The 18083-nt window shown below is 34.3% G+C and overlaps 1 protein-coding gene across 1 annotated transcript in view; it reads left to right on the forward strand.

The window, feature by feature from the left end:
* The window catches only part of LOC149799876 (sodium leak channel NALCN-like), a 158295-nt gene that overhangs the window by 10147 nt on the left and 130065 nt on the right, over positions 1 to 18083 (forward strand). The window contains exons 4-10 of the mRNA XM_089959315.1: positions 207 to 290; positions 6260 to 6399; positions 8825 to 8953; positions 11152 to 11297; positions 13895 to 14037; positions 15094 to 15198; positions 17446 to 17667. Of these exons, the coding sequence (XP_089815441.1) occupies positions 207 to 290; positions 6260 to 6399; positions 8825 to 8953; positions 11152 to 11297; positions 13895 to 14037; positions 15094 to 15198; positions 17446 to 17667 (969 nt within the window). The remainder of the gene's footprint in view (positions 1 to 206; positions 291 to 6259; positions 6400 to 8824; positions 8954 to 11151; positions 11298 to 13894; positions 14038 to 15093; positions 15199 to 17445; positions 17668 to 18083) is intronic.

The following is an 18083-nucleotide window of genomic DNA, read 5'->3' on the forward strand; positions in this document are numbered from 1 at the left end:
TAGTGCTTGACATCACTATAAACTGCCACACTGCAGACATTGAAGTGATACGACTGACAAATTGTTAAAGCTATGGTAAACATCCAAATCACACACACACACAACACACACACACACACACACACACATATGGATGGGTTCACCTTTATCCTGGTTTTCAGTGGTATAGATACTTCATATATTCATACTTTCTGTTCTAATTGCAGGGAGAAGTACCTTACTTCAAAGATCGCTGGTGTCAGTTTGATGCTTTTATGGTTTTCTGCCTTTGGATTTCAGTCATCTTGCAGGTAAAACCTTGAACGTGTCACAAAAGAGAAAACTCTTATTTACATTAAATTATATAGCTGTGCGGCCAACTGAGCTTATGGTATAGTTCTAAATCAGATGTTCATCATCCGGGGTTTATTCACTCAATCTTGAAAAGGGTTTCAGATCTGATGATGACTTTGAAAAGTGATTGATTTCCAGGATGGCTCCAGATACTACTGATAAAGTGCTCGAAAATGTTCAGTAGTCCTTGAGAATTTAGAATTATTAATGTGTTTTAAAACACTGTTAGATATAAGTGATTGTAGAGGAAACAATTATTTTTTGTGTCAAAATACAAGTTTATATAGTTTTGTCTGTGTCCCAACACTAACAGTTAAAAAAATGAAAGGTATACTTAGCAAGATTGCCACAGGTTACACAAGCAGTTAATTCAATTATTGTATCATGATTGTATCATGATTACTATTATATTGTTATGTGTGGATTTCTGATTTCTCAAACACAGAAATTAAAATTAAGACAATTAAAAATATTTTAGTCCATAGGACTCATGGTTGTATGAGACTTTAAATAGACCTGCATTACGTACTTGTTCTCATTGTCTCTTATATCCTTGTTTATTTGCCAAAACAGTCAAAGCTCAAGATGTTTTTATAGGATCCATCACAAAGCATAGGATTTTGCCAATAGGGTCGACGAAAAGAATTAGGGGCTGTTTTGAACTGGGAAAATCACAGAAAAATTAAAAATTCTTATTCAGGTATGTCCCAGATCACATGAATGTTGGGAATATAAGCTTGCTACCTCAAGAATCCAGACCTGCTGAAAGGGTGAAAATTCATTGATTCTGTCTATATCATATTGTTGAAGGGCAATTACTGCCACCAGGAGTCACTAGTTGTTTTAGCTTCAGTTATACAGTCAAGATTATATGAAAAAAACTGTTAATCCACCTCAATATTAATGTTAATTTTAATATATACTGTATATACTCGCATATAAGCCAAATAATTTGGGAAAAAATAAAGGCTTGGAAGGGGGGCTGTCGGCTTATCTGCGGGCCAGTGTCAAAACTTGACAGTTTTTAAGTCTTTTTGTTGACCACTTTAAAGGCTGTAAATCTTGGGACACAAAAAATCATTTTTGTCTGTGTCCTAAGACATATGAATGTAAAAAATTTTTTTTTTTTCGGTGACTCAACACTTATTAAACTGTTATCAAGTATTATGATTGATTTTGTTATTATTTTGCATGTGCTTAGTTTCTGATTTTTCCAACACAAAATTAAATAAAGGTGAAAACAGACTTTATACTTCGTGGGCGGGTTGAATTTACCAGGGAGACCAGGCTTATCTAAAATAAACAGTACTTACACAGTGCAAAGAGTGCATGGTGTCACTTAAATCCTTATTTATTCCTAAACATATTAGGTGCAGATTTTGCTTTATTGTTTTGACCAAACTGCATTCTTCCAGATAACATTTCAGCTTCTCCTTAATAGTGGTTTCATTTATGTTGAATCACATGTTCACGAGTTACTCATCTTCGTTGATATAAGCAATCCTAAAAACTTGGGTAATATTTATGAAAAGGTATGCATGTACAAGATGCATAACCAGCATAACTTATATGTTCACGAAGAGTGGTAATAAAAAAGGCTAAAATTCTTTTTATAGATCAACTGAGCTTATCATCAGTCTATGTTAGTTTTGTGTTTTGGCTGAACAACATCGCAACTTTCCAGACATTTTAATGCAAGATGTTTTGGCATCTCCTTTGTTGATAGTTGGTGGATTTGTCTTTCGTTTTCCGACAGCAATATAGGCCAGTTAATCATTAAAACCCTGAAATTGGCTTGTGTTAAGAGGGAATTTTGACTGGCAACTATACCAGTACATTGATGTGTAATTGCCTTTCATTCCATAATATTAGCATGATTACCGTAGTTTTGTAAAACAAGGTGTATGGCATACCTGTAAATTTTTCAAAAGCCAAGTGGGGAGACTGAATAAAAAATAGAGAGATTGGGACATAAAATCAGGAGGTTTTTGTGGAATTTTTAAAGCATTGTTTTCACCAAATATTGATCGATTTTCTGGGTCTAATATGGGCGAAATTTGCAAAAGACATGTGGTTTTTCCATGTGAAGCTCCTTATTTTCCCCCAGGATGTGCCCTATTTTCATATTCTGGTCAGCTGTGGCCAAACTGCGCAATAGCTAAAGCTTATTCTAAATAAACAAGCAACAAAGCCAGCGTGACTGATCAAAAGTTATCCTTATCGATGCAACTATTTTCAGAAAACAACTGACTATCATGATTCAAAGAAACTGTGTTACACAAGCGCTAGCAGTTGATAGGCAAATAAAGCATTACCGATTTTGTTGAACTAAAGGTACCTAAATAGTCAGCCTCACTGTACCATACATGTGGCAATTATTTTCCTCTCATATATCTTATTCCCTTATTGTCAACTCATAAGGAATTTAGTAATTGTTTACTAGAAAACACATGTATTCTGAATTAGGTTTTTGAGGACAAATTTGCTGTGTGGTATGTACTTTCATTCCTTCTTTTAATTTAATGATGGTAATTAACGGTCGTATATATGGTATAAAACTGCCAGGTGCTCACTCGTGTAAGTTTCTTTGGTGGAAATGGAGCTACATTATATGGAGCTACAGCATTCATGGTGATCATTCTTGGGATTGAAATTTATTGCTGACAATTTATTGTTGTGGCTTATTTTTTTGTTCTGGTTTGTTTTCTGATTTTTGTATTGTTGTAGATGAAAAAAATGATAAATTTACCTGAATTATGTTTAAACTTAACATCCTATTTAGTGAAGAAGCAAATTCTTTCTAGTAAAATAATTATTTTGTCATGACAATATTCACATGTGATACAACATGGCTTCCATGAATTGCATGTATCTATTTATGTAGGACTTTTCTTTTTTAGGAGAAATGAAAATCGAAGACATAATGTCATAATCGGGAGTTATCTGCAAAATTGGGGGATATTATTAAATCAGCAGGTAGGTGTGGAGTGACCCCAAAATTCTGGATTTTTGTTCCCACCGTGAGAGTTGACAGGTATGGTGTAAAGTTGCTTACATCAAAGCAACTACAACTCAGCTTTTACAGTATTTGCTTAATTTTCGAAGGATTATTTCTGAAACGTCATTATATTTTGGAGGTATCATTAAAGTTTAGTGCAATGGTGCCCATGATTCGATTCCAAGGGATGTACTTCATTCAGTGGAAATGTACTTCATTCAGTGCGTGTTCAAACCAACAGTGTACGTGGGGTGGCATCATTATGTAAATACATTTAGTAGCCTAATTCCGAGCATTTAATCAAACCATATTATTGTTCATTGTGTTGTCATGCTGGGATCAAATTTGAATGAGTTAGTTATTTACAATTTCAGGGCAAAATAAAAAACATAATCGTGCACTGATGTAAAATGTTCAATGCAGTAATGCATAAACAAACAATAATTGAGTCAAAACGGAGAGGTAGTGTTACGGTAACTCGTGATTGCTCAATTCTTGTCATCGTTTGATCAAATTATTCACAAATCTAAATTAGGCGGGAATAATAAGAAAACAGAAAATTAAATAAATTACTTTTCACACAAGTTTATATAATTTCTTTTTAAGAATCATACATGCCAGACCTAAGATAAGTGTACATTTACTTTTTGTTAATATAAGTTTGCCTAAATAAATGCATATAGAACTTACTGCATGCATCTTGTGATGTCTGAGAGTTGTGTATTGGTTTATACGTGGGTTATGCACTTTTTAGTGTTTATACCTGTTCAGTTTGGGGGTCATCTTATATGTGAACCGGCTTATACACGACTATATATGGTAGTCAAAGGGCAATATCTCTTGCCCATTACCTCCGTTTGCTGCCACCAGGTGTTGCTAGTTCTCAAGCTTGAGTCTTATACAGTCAGTATTGCATGTGTAATGTTGTATCAGGTTGAGATTTACAGAGGCAGTCATTGAATTTGCTGTGGAATGGTGAGCTGCCCTGTTAATGACCCTTCCAGGGATGCTTATTTTTTGATATTCTGTGTGTGTCTTTTATCAGATTTGCACACATTGTGGGTGTCTAATTATCAGTCTTTTTGCGACAAGGTGGAATCACAAGTTGCACACCTTCTTCTCTCCCATTCTGGACATAAGATTTAACCATGGATGCACTGTCATTCAGTTGGAGAGGCTGTGTACCTTTGCCTACCCACCCTTGGTTTGAGTACCAGCAGTAGTACTGAAATTGAGGAGTCAGACATCCAAGAAGATTTTGAAAGTCCCTCTTAGATGGGGCAAGTCCTGGGTCAGCAGTCTACTTGATCTAGATATAGATTTACCCAGGAAGATTACAGCAATACTGGATTGTCTGAATCAACTATGGTCACAGGTGTTCCACCCATGACTGGACCGTCATCTCCCTTATGGCTGGTTTTTGTCAAGATAGCATTGTGAAAGAAGGAGTTTACAATGTTGATTGAGTAGAGAATCTCGAGAGAAGTCCCTCCACTTTGAAGGCTTATGAAGCAAAGTGGTGTGATTTTAGTGACTGGAGCATTGTCCCTCTGCGTGCCATGACCCCTCAACTGGCAGACTTTTTCTCAGTCTCTAAGGAGAAAAAATGTTGGCTCAAATTACCATTAACAGCTACCACTCCATGATATCTGACACATTAAACAATCAAGGCAAATATATATTGGTTATGATAAAGATCTGTCAGACCTATTAGCCAATTTTGATTGAATCAACTAGAATCCCTCACATTGTTTCCAAAATGGAATCTATCCTGTATTTTAACATGGCTTGATTCCAATACATTTGAGCCTTTAGCCCAAATCTTGCTAAAGCTACTTTCATACAAAACATGTTTCCTGATAGCCTTTCATTCTCATGCCTTTTCAGTTGACCTGAACTATCTTCAGTTCAGATCAGATGGAGCGGTGGTCCTCATGATACAACCAGGTTTTCTGGCCAAAAATAGGTTGGCATTGGGCAGTCAGAGAGTCATCATATGTTCCCTCTCTTTGATAGACACTTCAAGAGCAGCAGCCGTTAAAGACCCTTCCACTACTTGAAGCACACAGAGTCAAGTAATCGCACATGCAAACAACTCTTTCTTCTGGTGAAGGCTGTGATGAAAGAAACCACTCTTCAAGCCATATCTTCATGGTGGAAGTCTCAAAAGTTGCCTCATCATGATTTCAATTTTAAAATTAGATCAGTCTCTCTGAGCCTTGCTTTCAAATGTAATGTTTCAATCCAGGACATCATAGAAGTTGTTGGCTGGCATTGCAGTGAACTTCTATCTAATAGATTTAGCTTGACAGAGACAAAATCCAACTATGGTGGATCTTGTGGTTATAGCCCAGGTCAAGTTGATCCAACATGGCTTCTTAGATTTACCTGGTTTGCCAACAATAATAATCATTAAATAGTCACAGATCAGTTGGCTATAGACTATTGCTTGCAGGTTAGGAGAGCTATTATTCGCAAAAGATAGCCACGGTATAGGTAATATGTGCAATATTCCCTTCCCCCATTATGTATTCTTCTAACATTAATGTGATTGGGGAACATATTTGAAGGAGAAAGCAAAGCGTAAGTAAATTATGTTTTTTCAATAATACTTTCCCAATCACATTACTTAAAGCCCCACCCAGCCATACTGCCATGTGAACATCTTTGATGGTATTTTGCTTAGCTAAATATATAGTACACAATTGGATGCAGCAAGTTGCAGTAATGGGTAAGAGTTGTTACCCTTAGTCTATATGATACAGACAGAAAAGATGAATTTTTGATTTTTATATAGGGCTGGATTTTATGTGGTAGCAGGCTTATATTCTCAGCTTTTATTTGATTGGGAAAGTATTATCAGTGAAACATAACTTACTTTAAAATTTGCTTTTCCTTCAGGTATGTTCTTGTTTGTATTTTGTGCAGGTGTTTGAGATTACACAAGTTGTCCCAGCTTACTCCTACTGGTCCATCCTGAGATGTCCTCGCCCATTGATCTTGATTCGTGTCTTCCGAGTTTTTCTCAAGTTCCAGTTGCTGAAGAGCAGAATTAACTCCATATTCAAGTAAATGTTTGAATAACAAGGATAAAGTATGCACAAAATATATAGACCATTTTCTCTTGGCCTGTTTAGCTGCCATTGATACACTCCTCAGTCCACTCTGTAATATCAAGAGTTACAGGTAGAAACATGAGGGATGATACATTTTTGGAAATACTGTAGGAGTTACTTTCCTTTCCAGTTGATGTAGTGTAGTATGCACAAACCAGATTTTTTTAGCACAAATAATGAAAATCAAAGGTAGTGTTTTGTCTTCTTGCATTTAAAGACTTCATGATATGACATACATTTTGGAAAAGGTTCCAAATTAGGTATTCTGGAACATTCTCATTCCTTTGCCATGTCCAAGATACAGTATGCTGTGGTGTGTTAGTCTGATAGATTCACTTGTATTTTCTCAGCAGTATAATACTGTGATGTCATTTCCTGCCTGTGTGGATCCTTTCCTTTTGACATGTTTATTTAACGCCCTTTTTGCCCACTTTCTGCTCCATTATGCCCTCTGTTTGATTCCCCTTTGCATATTGGTCCTTCTGACTGTACCTTTGAGCCCACACTCCATTACAAATGTAATTGTTGTTCAAAAATATCCTTGATTTTGTACCTCATTTTAACACTCAGGCCACTGTTATTCTAGTGTTATTACTGTGCTTCTTAATTTGTGCAAAGATTAAAACTTTGAACTCTTAAGGTTTAAATAAAAGTTTGGTTTGTTTGCCCTTTGTGATCATTTCATCAGAGAACCCCAGCATGATCAAAGTTCATGGCTTGTAATGATCCAGTTTTTAAAAAGTTATTTTCTAGAATTTGTCTGTTCATTATATTGTATCAGACAACTAAGTATCACAGAAGTACCACCTACCTGCCTACCTATCAACCTGTCACGGGTGGGTTGGCAAGGAGGAGCCAAACATGGTTGTAAGGGTTGGATTGATATTTTACCAAAATTTAATTGCAAAATGCATACATACAGATGTATACATGAATAAATAGGTCTTATCAGATGGTAAATAATGATGAAATTTTCTATCTTATATTTTAGAAAATTTGACAAAATGCAATTCATTGTTAAGTAGTCTTTCAGGATTTAGTTCAAGAAGTTAACATATTACGTCATGAGATTTGGTTCACTTAACATAATTTACTCATACAAAGAAAGGCCAATATTGGAAAACTGTGTTGTGTTTTACTGTAGAAAAATTGTTTAGAGTTTTCCAACAGCAATTGGTTATTTAGCAGTTTGCCACTTATTTATTTGAAATTAATTTGTTGCATTAATCTTTGTTTCAGATTATCAGATGTAATTTTTTTACAGTATTTGATAATTTTTTACTTGTTTATCTTGATCTTTCTTCAGTGTTTGAATTCATGACATAGCTTAAACTAGTCTGTATTTAGTGCAGCAGAATTTAATAACTTTAAGGTCATCAGGGTTTGAAAAGTCTTTAAAATCTACTTACCTTAGTATCCACATTTTTGTCGTTTCCACCTTGGTTGAAGCTTAACTTGGGCTTGACTTTGGTGTCTGTGTGTGTGACCATCTGTATGTCTGTTATCACTCTAGATTAACCTGTGTTTTAAAGAGTTTTATTTAGTTAAATCAAAGCCAGGTTCTACAAAATGAGGTCTTTTTGTTGTTGTTACCCATTGTAAGCTTTTACTCACATCTAATACATAACAACTGATAAATAAAAATGTTATTCAGTTAGAAGAAGTTGTGTTTAATATAATATGAGATATTTTTGTAATTGCCTAATGTAGTTCTTTAGATTTCTCCAGGTCTTAGAGTAATTAATACGGTATTTATGAAGGTCATATTTTTTGTCTCGGTGTCATCCATGCTTTAGTAATATGGTCTGCAGTTTTGGGCAGTCATGCCTCAATAATTTCTTATAAGGAAGATCTACCTTTCTTTAAATGGTTTAGGCAAGCTAGAAGCTTCAATATTTACACTGGAGCTTGTTGTTGTCAGACAGGAAGTATATTCTTTGTAACAATATTAATTACAATTTCAGCTTGAGCAGTGTCCATGCCATGGCACAAGGCAATATCTATGGGTTTCTATGGGCAACAGGGGATTTGCCCAGGCCCAGGAATGTGCATATTGACTGCATCTTGTGTTAGTTTTTCTGTCTTGGTTAAATATTTGTAGTTGTTATGATTTGTGTTTACACTTATTAGAAAAAGGTTGTGTTTCTTCGACCAATTCTTTATATTTACATTCTTAGAGCTTTATATTCAATTGACACTATGTAGCCACTATTCTAAACTTGGACTTTACTGGACCAATGTTTATATGATATATGTTGCAGTAGAATTTTTATTACAAACCCAGACATTACCTGGCATGGCCATTCACTGATGTTATAATGTCTGATTATGTGCACAATCCTGGACAGATTTGTATCACAATTTTTCTTTCCATCAGGCGGTCAAGTCAGCAGATTTACAATGTGACCATATTCTTCCTCTTCTTCATGTCGCTATATGGAATTTTGGGAGTCCAGTTCTTTGGGGAATTGAAGTATCACTGTATCAGGAAAGGAGTCGATCCAAAGTATGTATTGATATAGAAAAAAAGAAAATATTTTTTGTTGAGTCTGCATCTGTGGAAGCACAGCATAGTGAAACATTGGCATCCACGTACATGTCCATCCATTCATCCCTATGTATGTTTGTCAACACCTTAGGTTAACTTCTCTGTTAATGTTTAGAATAACCTCAGTGTTTCTAAATTTAAGGCAGGTTCAACAAGATGGGGGTCCTCGCTAAATCCCTACATACTGGATAAAGCGGGCTATGCTACATATTGTAAATAACCCCAAAGCAATGAATTTGCTTCTCTCTTATCTCACAAAGATAGGACAGTTACCACAAACATTGCATGTGAGCAAAACAGTTGTCTGTTATTATCCATGCCATGGGATGGAGGTCTGATTACACTTTTCCAGTTTTTATTTCAGAAAGCACTCCCAGACATATTGGATAGAACTATTATTAGTGCTGGGGACTCAGTTGCATGAACAAAAGTTTGCATGCATTTTCATTTATCTCCAATATAGATGTTAATTATGAATGGGGATAGAGGAGTAACATACATTTTTTGTATGTATATTTTATTTTTAAATTGTACATGTAACATTTCTTCTTAATTATAATTGAGCATAATGTAAAAGTTAGCTGAAAATAAATCTGAATTGACAGCCATATTTCTACTATCTTTTACCTGTAGGAAGGAAGATATTTTTGTATGGGGAAAAACAGGTATTATGTATGAAATGAAATAAAAGACCCAACCTACCATACATAAGATATATACAGAGTTACATAATTACTTCCAGTTTATTGGGCTTGTGTGCTAGATTTACATAATTACTTATAGCTTATTGGGCTTGTGTGCTAGAGTTTTATAATTACTTCCAGTTTATTGGGCTTGTGTGCTAGAGTTTTGTAATTACTTCCAGTTTATTGGGCTTGTGTGCTAGAGTTACATAATTACTTCCAGTTTATTGGGCTTGTGTGGTAGAGTTTCATAATTACTTCCAGTTTATTGGGCTTGTGTGCTAGAGTTGCATAATTACTTCCAGTTTATTGGGCTTGTGTGCTAGAGTTTCATAATTACTTCCAGTTTATTGGGCTTGTGTGCTAGAGTTACATAATTACTTCCAGTTTATTGGGCTTGTGTGCTAGAGTTACATAATTACTTCCAGTTCATTGGGCTTGTGTGCTAGAGTTTCATAATTACTTCCAGTTTATTGGGCTTGTGTGCTAGAGTTTCATAATTACTTCCAGTTTATTGGGCTTGTGTGCTAGAGTTTCATAATTACTTCCAGTTTATTGGGCTTGTGTGCTAGAGTTACATAATTACTTCCAGTTTATTGGGCTTGTGTGCTGTTTTTGTTTTGTTTTGTTTTGTTTTTTCCTGCTGGTATTTTCCCAGGATTTGTTTATAAATGAAAACATTGTCACATATCTGTTTATGTTGTACAGTATAACAACAGGCGCTTTCCCTGTTTCATCATAGCATGCAACAGAAACTGGTTTAAACGTGATCACCTTGCTTAGATGACTAAGTATAAAAATGTGGACGTATGTTATCACTGAATTTGTTGTAAAGCATTTCTCGAGGATTTTATACAATCTTCAGTGGAATTTTGATTGACAGTGAACAAAATAAAGTGAATAAACACCATTTAAAGGTATGTGCAATCAGATTCTCCAAAATGATATCTGTAGCTGCAACACGTTACTCAGAGCATGTAAATGACCTATGTGAGTTGTATTTTAATAGAAAATAATTGGTTTCTTGTTTTATGAGGCAAGGTAATCTGATCGGGTAACTATTACAGAAGAAACATATTTTACTAGAAAAAATTGTTTTTTCTGTCTCATGAGGTAAAAATTTAGAAATGTTTACAAAAATTTCCATCATTATTTCATATTAAACATTTAATTATGTTAGTAGATTTTCTCGTATGAAAATGATGTCAGAGATTTAATCTCTGATCCAATGTTAGACCTAGCAAATGCTATATCAAGAAATTGACCTAATCAATGAAAAACACATTTTTGGCCAAATTATACTCTATTATAATTTTATTACTACAACAGGAAATTAGCATTTCTTTCTTATATTTATAGACATTTCAGTATATAGGCCATTGTGGAAAGTATGTTTTGAATTTCAAGATTTAATTGTTGAAAACTTTGTCTTAAATTTTAAAATTATCTTGGTTTGTTTGTATTTATTTCCAGTAATGTGACCATGTTTGACCTGGCCATCCCAGATACCTATTGTTCCCCAAATGGCTGGGCTGGGTACAAGTGCCATAAAGGGTTTCATTGCAAACCATTAAATCTTGCCAAAAACATGAGGGGATTTAATGGATTTGATGAGCTTCGTAAGTAATACCATTGTTCATACCAAAAAGTGAAAGAGTTTGATGATTTTTTTTCTACAGTTTGGATGCTGATGATACTCATGTGCTGCAGGATGGTGCATTTACTGAAGAGAACAAGTAAAGCAATAGCTGTGCACTCATACCTATGAGAATAATATTTCTCCATACCTTTAAATATAAAACTTGATGGACATAGTGAGAATAGAAGTGTGTTAAACATTTTATTTTATCAGAAATCATTAGGAGTGTTTGATATTTGTCATTTGTGTTAGGTGAAGCAGTAGCACGAATTGCTGGATATCCAATAAGTATATAGGTGATTAAAGCATAAGGTGGTCCTTGAGATTGCATGAGAGTGGAGCACTTAGATGAAACCACTTTCTGTTTCTCTGTTGTGTGTGAGGCATAGGCCACCCATGTGAGAACACCATGCAGGATACTTCTATCCTTCATGAGTGTACTGAGTAACTGTGAATTTTTTAAAATTTTTATTTGCCATGCTTGATAGCTGTGTGTTGCTTATTCAGAGTGAAAGCTAAGGTAACAGGGAATCCAGCTTAGTAGATTTGCTGATTCATGTCCTGCCCTTGTTTTCATAGTTGATCCACTTTGATAACCCAGTTTTTCTTACGTGCAAAGTAATGAACACAATAGATGTACACCGAAATGGCCATATTGAAGCAGGTTGTAATAGAGCCAGAATGAATGGATACAAACTGTGTATGTTGAACATGGATAGATGGTGCCCATAATTATCTCATGTGGAAATTTGGTAATTATGTTTTCTTGATTATTTAAATAATTTGTAGCTCCAACATGCAATATAAAACAGGTGTGAAATTTTAGCTCCTAATGTCATGATTTTCCAGAATCTTGATTTTCTGTGGCTTTATTGCTTTGTTATTAGTCATTCAACTCTCATTGTGTTTCAGCACATAAAAACTTTCACACCAACATATATGCAGAAATATCCATCGTCCAAAATTTGGCGTGAATGTGCTTAATCACTGAGCCTGTAAATGAATCATGCCATTGCATAGAAAAATCAAGATTTTCCTTACAAAATAAAACCAAAATAAAAATTTGGCAGAATTTTAAGTCATATGCAAGTATTTTTGATCCTTTCAAGTCTTTTTTGGTAATTTGTAACTTATCATCAGTTTCTGGCTTACAGCTTGAGAGTGTTATTGGTCCTTTCCTTTCTTTATGGTAATTTGTGATATAGGACCAATTTCTGGCATATAACATGCTATTATAATCAGAACAGTTTGCTTTGGTCATTCCAAGCCTTTTCAGGTAATTCGTATCATATGATCAGTTTATTAAAAGTGAGTCATTGTGCTTGATTGTGTTTTCTTCATGATGTACTGTCTTGTTTTTTGTTTTAAAAAAATTTAGATTTCTACAATATTTGTGTTTAATTGCGCACTATATCCGGCAATGTTCCTATAAACCTTTCTTGTGTGCCTTGATTTTTAAATATCCGACATTGATTGTAAGCCCATCCTGATTGCCATGAAATGATATTGGGAAAGGATCTTTTGGCAGAGTTGAAAAGATCCAGAAGCAGTTTGGAGGACAATTAAAATAATACACAGAGCCTTGCGCATGGACACACCACACAGCTCCCCCTGCCTGGTCCGATGGTAAGATTTTGATATACACCCTTTCGGGTTATGAGTTCAGCACTCTGAGCCACAGTGTCTCCCAATGATGGTAAGTAAATACTGAAACTGAGGCAAAGCAGATTCGGAAATTAGTACATGCTCCTACACATCTAATAGGAGCGTATCAATAATTTCTTTTATTCTTTGCTATCATTAAGACCAGTTGTTAATATATTTACATAAATGTGCACTAATTGCTAATATCTGGCAGGAGCATTAACCTTTTAGGAGAAACATGTCTGGCAAAGGTGATGAGAATTCGGGACATCTGCTTTGTTTGTATTGCTACATCTATACATTTGCTTTTGATTTCTAAATCCCATTTAGAAATGAGAGAGAAATAATGCATTGCTGTGAGAAATTACATGCTTAGGGTCAAAATTTGTTGGCATGAACATGGAACTGCCTTGTTCCTGCCCAAATTCCTTGTGCATTTCTGTTGGTACATTCATCAAGGTTAGTACTAAAGCTTTTTAGATTAAGCCATTACAGATTTTTTTCTTTTTCACAAAATCTTTTTTTTAACCAAATTAAAGGACAGCTTGAGAAAACAGAGGTACTTGTTCATTGTTATCAGCTGCTGTTGATAAAATTCCAATACATGAAAGAGCAAGAAAAACAATTTTTCCCCCTCAACTCTAAGTTGGCAGTGATTTTGCTTTATCCATAAAATTGGCAGGCAAGTTGCAGATAATTTCATATAGAAAGAATTCATAAAGTTTAGCATGGTTGTTAGTTTCTTTTTTTGAAATACCACCCAAAAGTCCTTAATCATATTTGAATTTAATATTGGAAACATTTTGTCTTGATGGAAGTTTGCATCTTTCATGTGTGTAGTACATTCAGCATACTGTTTTCTCCATCAATTAGCGAATATATTATGTGAACATCATATGATTTGTACTGTACAGTACATGTATTTTATTGCAGACACCAGTTTCTTCACTGTGTATGAGGCCGCTTCACAGGAAGGTTGGGTTTTCTTGATGTATCGTGCTACTGACAGTCTTCCATCATGGATGGCCTTCATGTACTTTATATCCTTGATTTTCCTGATGGCATGGCTTGTTAAGGTGGGGTAGAATGTGTAACTGTATTTTATATTCCCTTGTATAGTATATGGAGGGACATAGTATTCTCTCCAACTATCTGCTATCCATTCATTCCATATGTCATAAATTTTGTGTCTGCCTTATATCTTTTAAAGGACTTCATGGATTTAAACCAGATTTTGTATGGAGTTTAGTCAAGTTTGATTCTCACATTTTCGTTAATATCTTATCATGTTTCAGCCATGATTGATGTAATTTTGGACCCTTTTATCTTGAACCACTGTTCAGAGCCCATATTTGGCAATGGTTTTGTATAAACAACTTATGAACAATTATGATTTTTTATTGTCATCCTTTACTCACCCTTCATTATGTTCAGATTTTCTTTTGAAATCTTGCTCTCTTTTAGTGCCATTTAGGCTTTATGAAAAATAAGTGAGGATGTGAAGATAAAAACATAAATGGAAGAAAGCAAAGAATTGGAAATTTTTCAGGGGATTAAAAAGGTCTTGTTAAATTTTATGATTCCACAGTAAAAGTAGGAGAAGGCTGATAGTTGTATTCTGAAGTGTCATAACTGAAACTTCTTAAAGAAACAATTCAGCAAATTTAAATAATTATTGTGATTCTTGTTATGGGGCATGCTTATTTGTTGAGTCCAACTGCAAACTGCACAGATTCAGTTCTGCCATTGCATAAAAACCATCAGATCTGGGTCTGTGCAGTTTGCTAGGCATAATGAATAGAACAAGTAATATAGACCCTGATCTGCCAGCACATTAGGTGACAGTAGATCATTGTCAATGTTGTTTGTAGAAGAACTAGACTTATAAGTATATATGGCAGTTATTAAAGATGTGACTTTTCCATGTCTAATTAATCTCAAGAAAGGAACAGAAATATAAGAGGGTAACTAACACCTCAGTCAGTACATACTCATCACAATTTGTATGGTATTGGGACCTCTTTATCATATGTATGATATTGTAATACCTCAGGATATACACTCCCCTATTTGGTTGTACTATTATCATTTGACCAAGTAGATATCATACTGTTTTTTGTATCTCTTTACAGAATATTTTCATTGCCGTTATCATTGAGTCATTTGCAGAGATACGAGTTCAGTTTCAGCAGATGTGGGGTACAAGGGGTAGTGATGCTGCCTCTGATTCTTCACAGGTAAATGTTTTTGTTTATTTTGACGTTCTTATTTACCATTCTTTAAGTACTTTTGAAATTTTGGTATAACAGACCTGGAGATGAAATTTTGAGGATGTTAGTACAGACTTTTATGTAGCAAATGGGGCTTTTTGCAGGTAAACAGATGTTTGTGATGTAAAATTGTGCTAAAAATTGTTGTCAAAGAATTATATTACTTTTCTAAGATACCATTGAATAATTAGTGATGAAGTGTAAAAATTGACATCTTTTCACAGCCGTATATCACACTGAGTGCTATGTTGGCATAATTGTAGTACAGTTATTTTGCCTCAGGCAGTTCGGACATTTGAATTCAACAATGCTTTATATTCCTTGATATGGCTTTATAATAGATTCCAATCTTGTTAAAAAAATATTGATCAATTGACTGTATAGTTAATGATAAATAAAGGGAGGCAGTCCAAATTACTCTTAGTTAGCCCAATACCAGTTGTCTCCCTTGAATTATGACACCCTGAAAAAAAAAGAAATCCTTTTAAAGAAAAGCACAATAACTTCTCAAATAATGTTTGAACTTTTAACAAAAAAAATTATACTTACATATAAAAGAAATGTACAAAAGTAATAAAAAGATTATTTAGAAAAGTATTTTTGCAGTAGTAGAAAGGGTCATGAATAACAATCTCTGTTCGTCTGTTTGATCATAGGTAAATTCCAAATTTGGGCTCTTTACATTCTTAATGCTTTGATTGTGGTGTTAGCATTATAAAACTTACAGTACAATTTTTTAAATTTTTTAAAGATATTGCATGTTTATGTTTGACTCCTGACCATTAGACATGATTTTCAAAATTATTTTTAAAACTTTTTATATAAAAAAATAATTAGATTAGTTAATTAGTAGATTTTGTACATAGCGTATTTTCTAATTGTGAAGAAAATAACCTGGTTGATATCATCATGCAAACAGATCTAACCTAATCATATTTTTTTTTACTCCTCCACATTTTGCAGGAGGTACATCTTCCTGTGTTCTACCTATCCTTTATTCCATCCCAAGAAACATTTAAATTCAGTTGTCAATGTAGACAAAAGAAATGTTGGTAGCATATTTGTATTTATGTGTCAATGACTAGATTTTCAGGCTATTTTCTTTTAATTTTATATTATTTTGAAGCTTTGTTTATTTCACAAACAGATTATTTTTTTAGGTGGTGATGATGGTGGTGGGGGTTAAATGTTGAAAATATATTTGAACTTACACCAAATTTCTAGTATAAATCTTTTGCCTAATATATTGAATATTACCAATTCCAAAATTCAGTGGAGCACTTCTTCACAAGCAGCAAGAAGCGAGAGAGAAGTATTGTTGTTAATATAAAGAATTTAATGACAAACAGTAGTTATTAGATTGATTTAATATTGGACTAGTATCATGATCAAACACCATATAATGGTCTAGTGTAAACACTAAATAATAGTGTTAGGATATTGTTATGTCTAGTCTCAAGATAATGGACTAGTATCAGGTCTAGCACTAGATAATGGACCAGATTCATGACTGTTATGTCCGAACACTAGATAATGTACTGGTATCAGGACTTTGTTAGGTCCAAACACTAGATAATGTACTGGTATCAGGACTTTGCTATGTCCAAACATTAGATAATGGACTGGTATTGGACTTTGTTATGTCTAAACATTAGGTAAATCTGAGTTTCTGATAACAAATTTCACAGTATGTGTAGGACACTATTTGTAATTCTCAGCTTCATTAAAATTAATGTAGTAATTAATTCTTGGTTCAACATTGTGGGAGTTGTATCTGGATAATTAATGTTATTGGGAACAATAAAATATGCATCAGCATGTATGGCAAACGCTGATAGTCAGTAAATCTGTTTTCAGAAATATATTAATAGCTTATCCCTTGGTGATGCATTTTTAGTCTGCGTACAGTAACTGTGTTTGAAATTTCCATGTATTATTCTGACCCGTTAAATTAAATCTCAGTGGCCTGTGTTTGGTATCATAAAACTTTGTATAGCTTCTTATTACATGATATAAGGATTACCAAAGGATACATTTCTCCAAAACGATTGAGTCTTGTATATGTAAAATATAGCCCTGCTATGGAAAAATGTAGACAAAGCTAAAAATGTTGAGTCCAGGATCACAAAGTGGATTTCTTTAACGTTTAAACTTTATTTCCTTAGAGCTCATGTTTCAGATTCGACTGTCATTTTTGACAACCTTTCATTCTAGGTGATTCAGTCAGAGGGCAGCTCATGGAAGATGGTGATGATCGATGAGAACAAAGCTCAGGGTTTGGCTCCACCTCTCTTCCAACGAATTCTGCGCTCCAATGCATTTCATGCTTTTATTCTTCTGATGGTGCTAGGAAGTGCGATAGCAGAGGCCAGTCTTTCCTTTGACCATCATCGCAAAGATCCAAACAACAAGCTGGATAGCTTTTACTACACTGAGGTGAAGGATATAGATAATTGTAACCTATTAGTAGTGGACTGTGCCTTTATATGAAGGTTTAATTGAATTTTCATAAACGTTATTGTTGAACAAAGAAATACTTTCTTGTAGCAATAGATGGTAGACTTTGTGATCGGACTTAACTAGTGCAGCATTTATTGAATATCTTCCACACATCATTAGGAAAGTATGCAATGTGAGGATGATCACCATTATGTTCTTGATACAAAGTAAACATTAAGAATGGACATTTAGGAAAGAAATGAGTGTTCTCTATTCGCTGCAGACAGTGAACCATTTGCACAATACAGACAGGACTTTTTTCCTTATTTGAAAATAGTGGGAAATTGATACAATTTCTGCAACAGTGTTACCAATAATATTGTCAGTTGATGGAAGCAAGAATTAGTTGTTGT

This window comes from Sinohyriopsis cumingii, chromosome 5 (genome assembly GCF_028554795.1).
Source record: "Sinohyriopsis cumingii isolate HCF-2022 chromosome 5, ASM2855479v2, whole genome shotgun sequence".
In the NCBI taxonomy this organism is placed as follows: Eukaryota; Metazoa; Mollusca; class Bivalvia; order Unionida; family Unionidae; genus Sinohyriopsis; species Sinohyriopsis cumingii.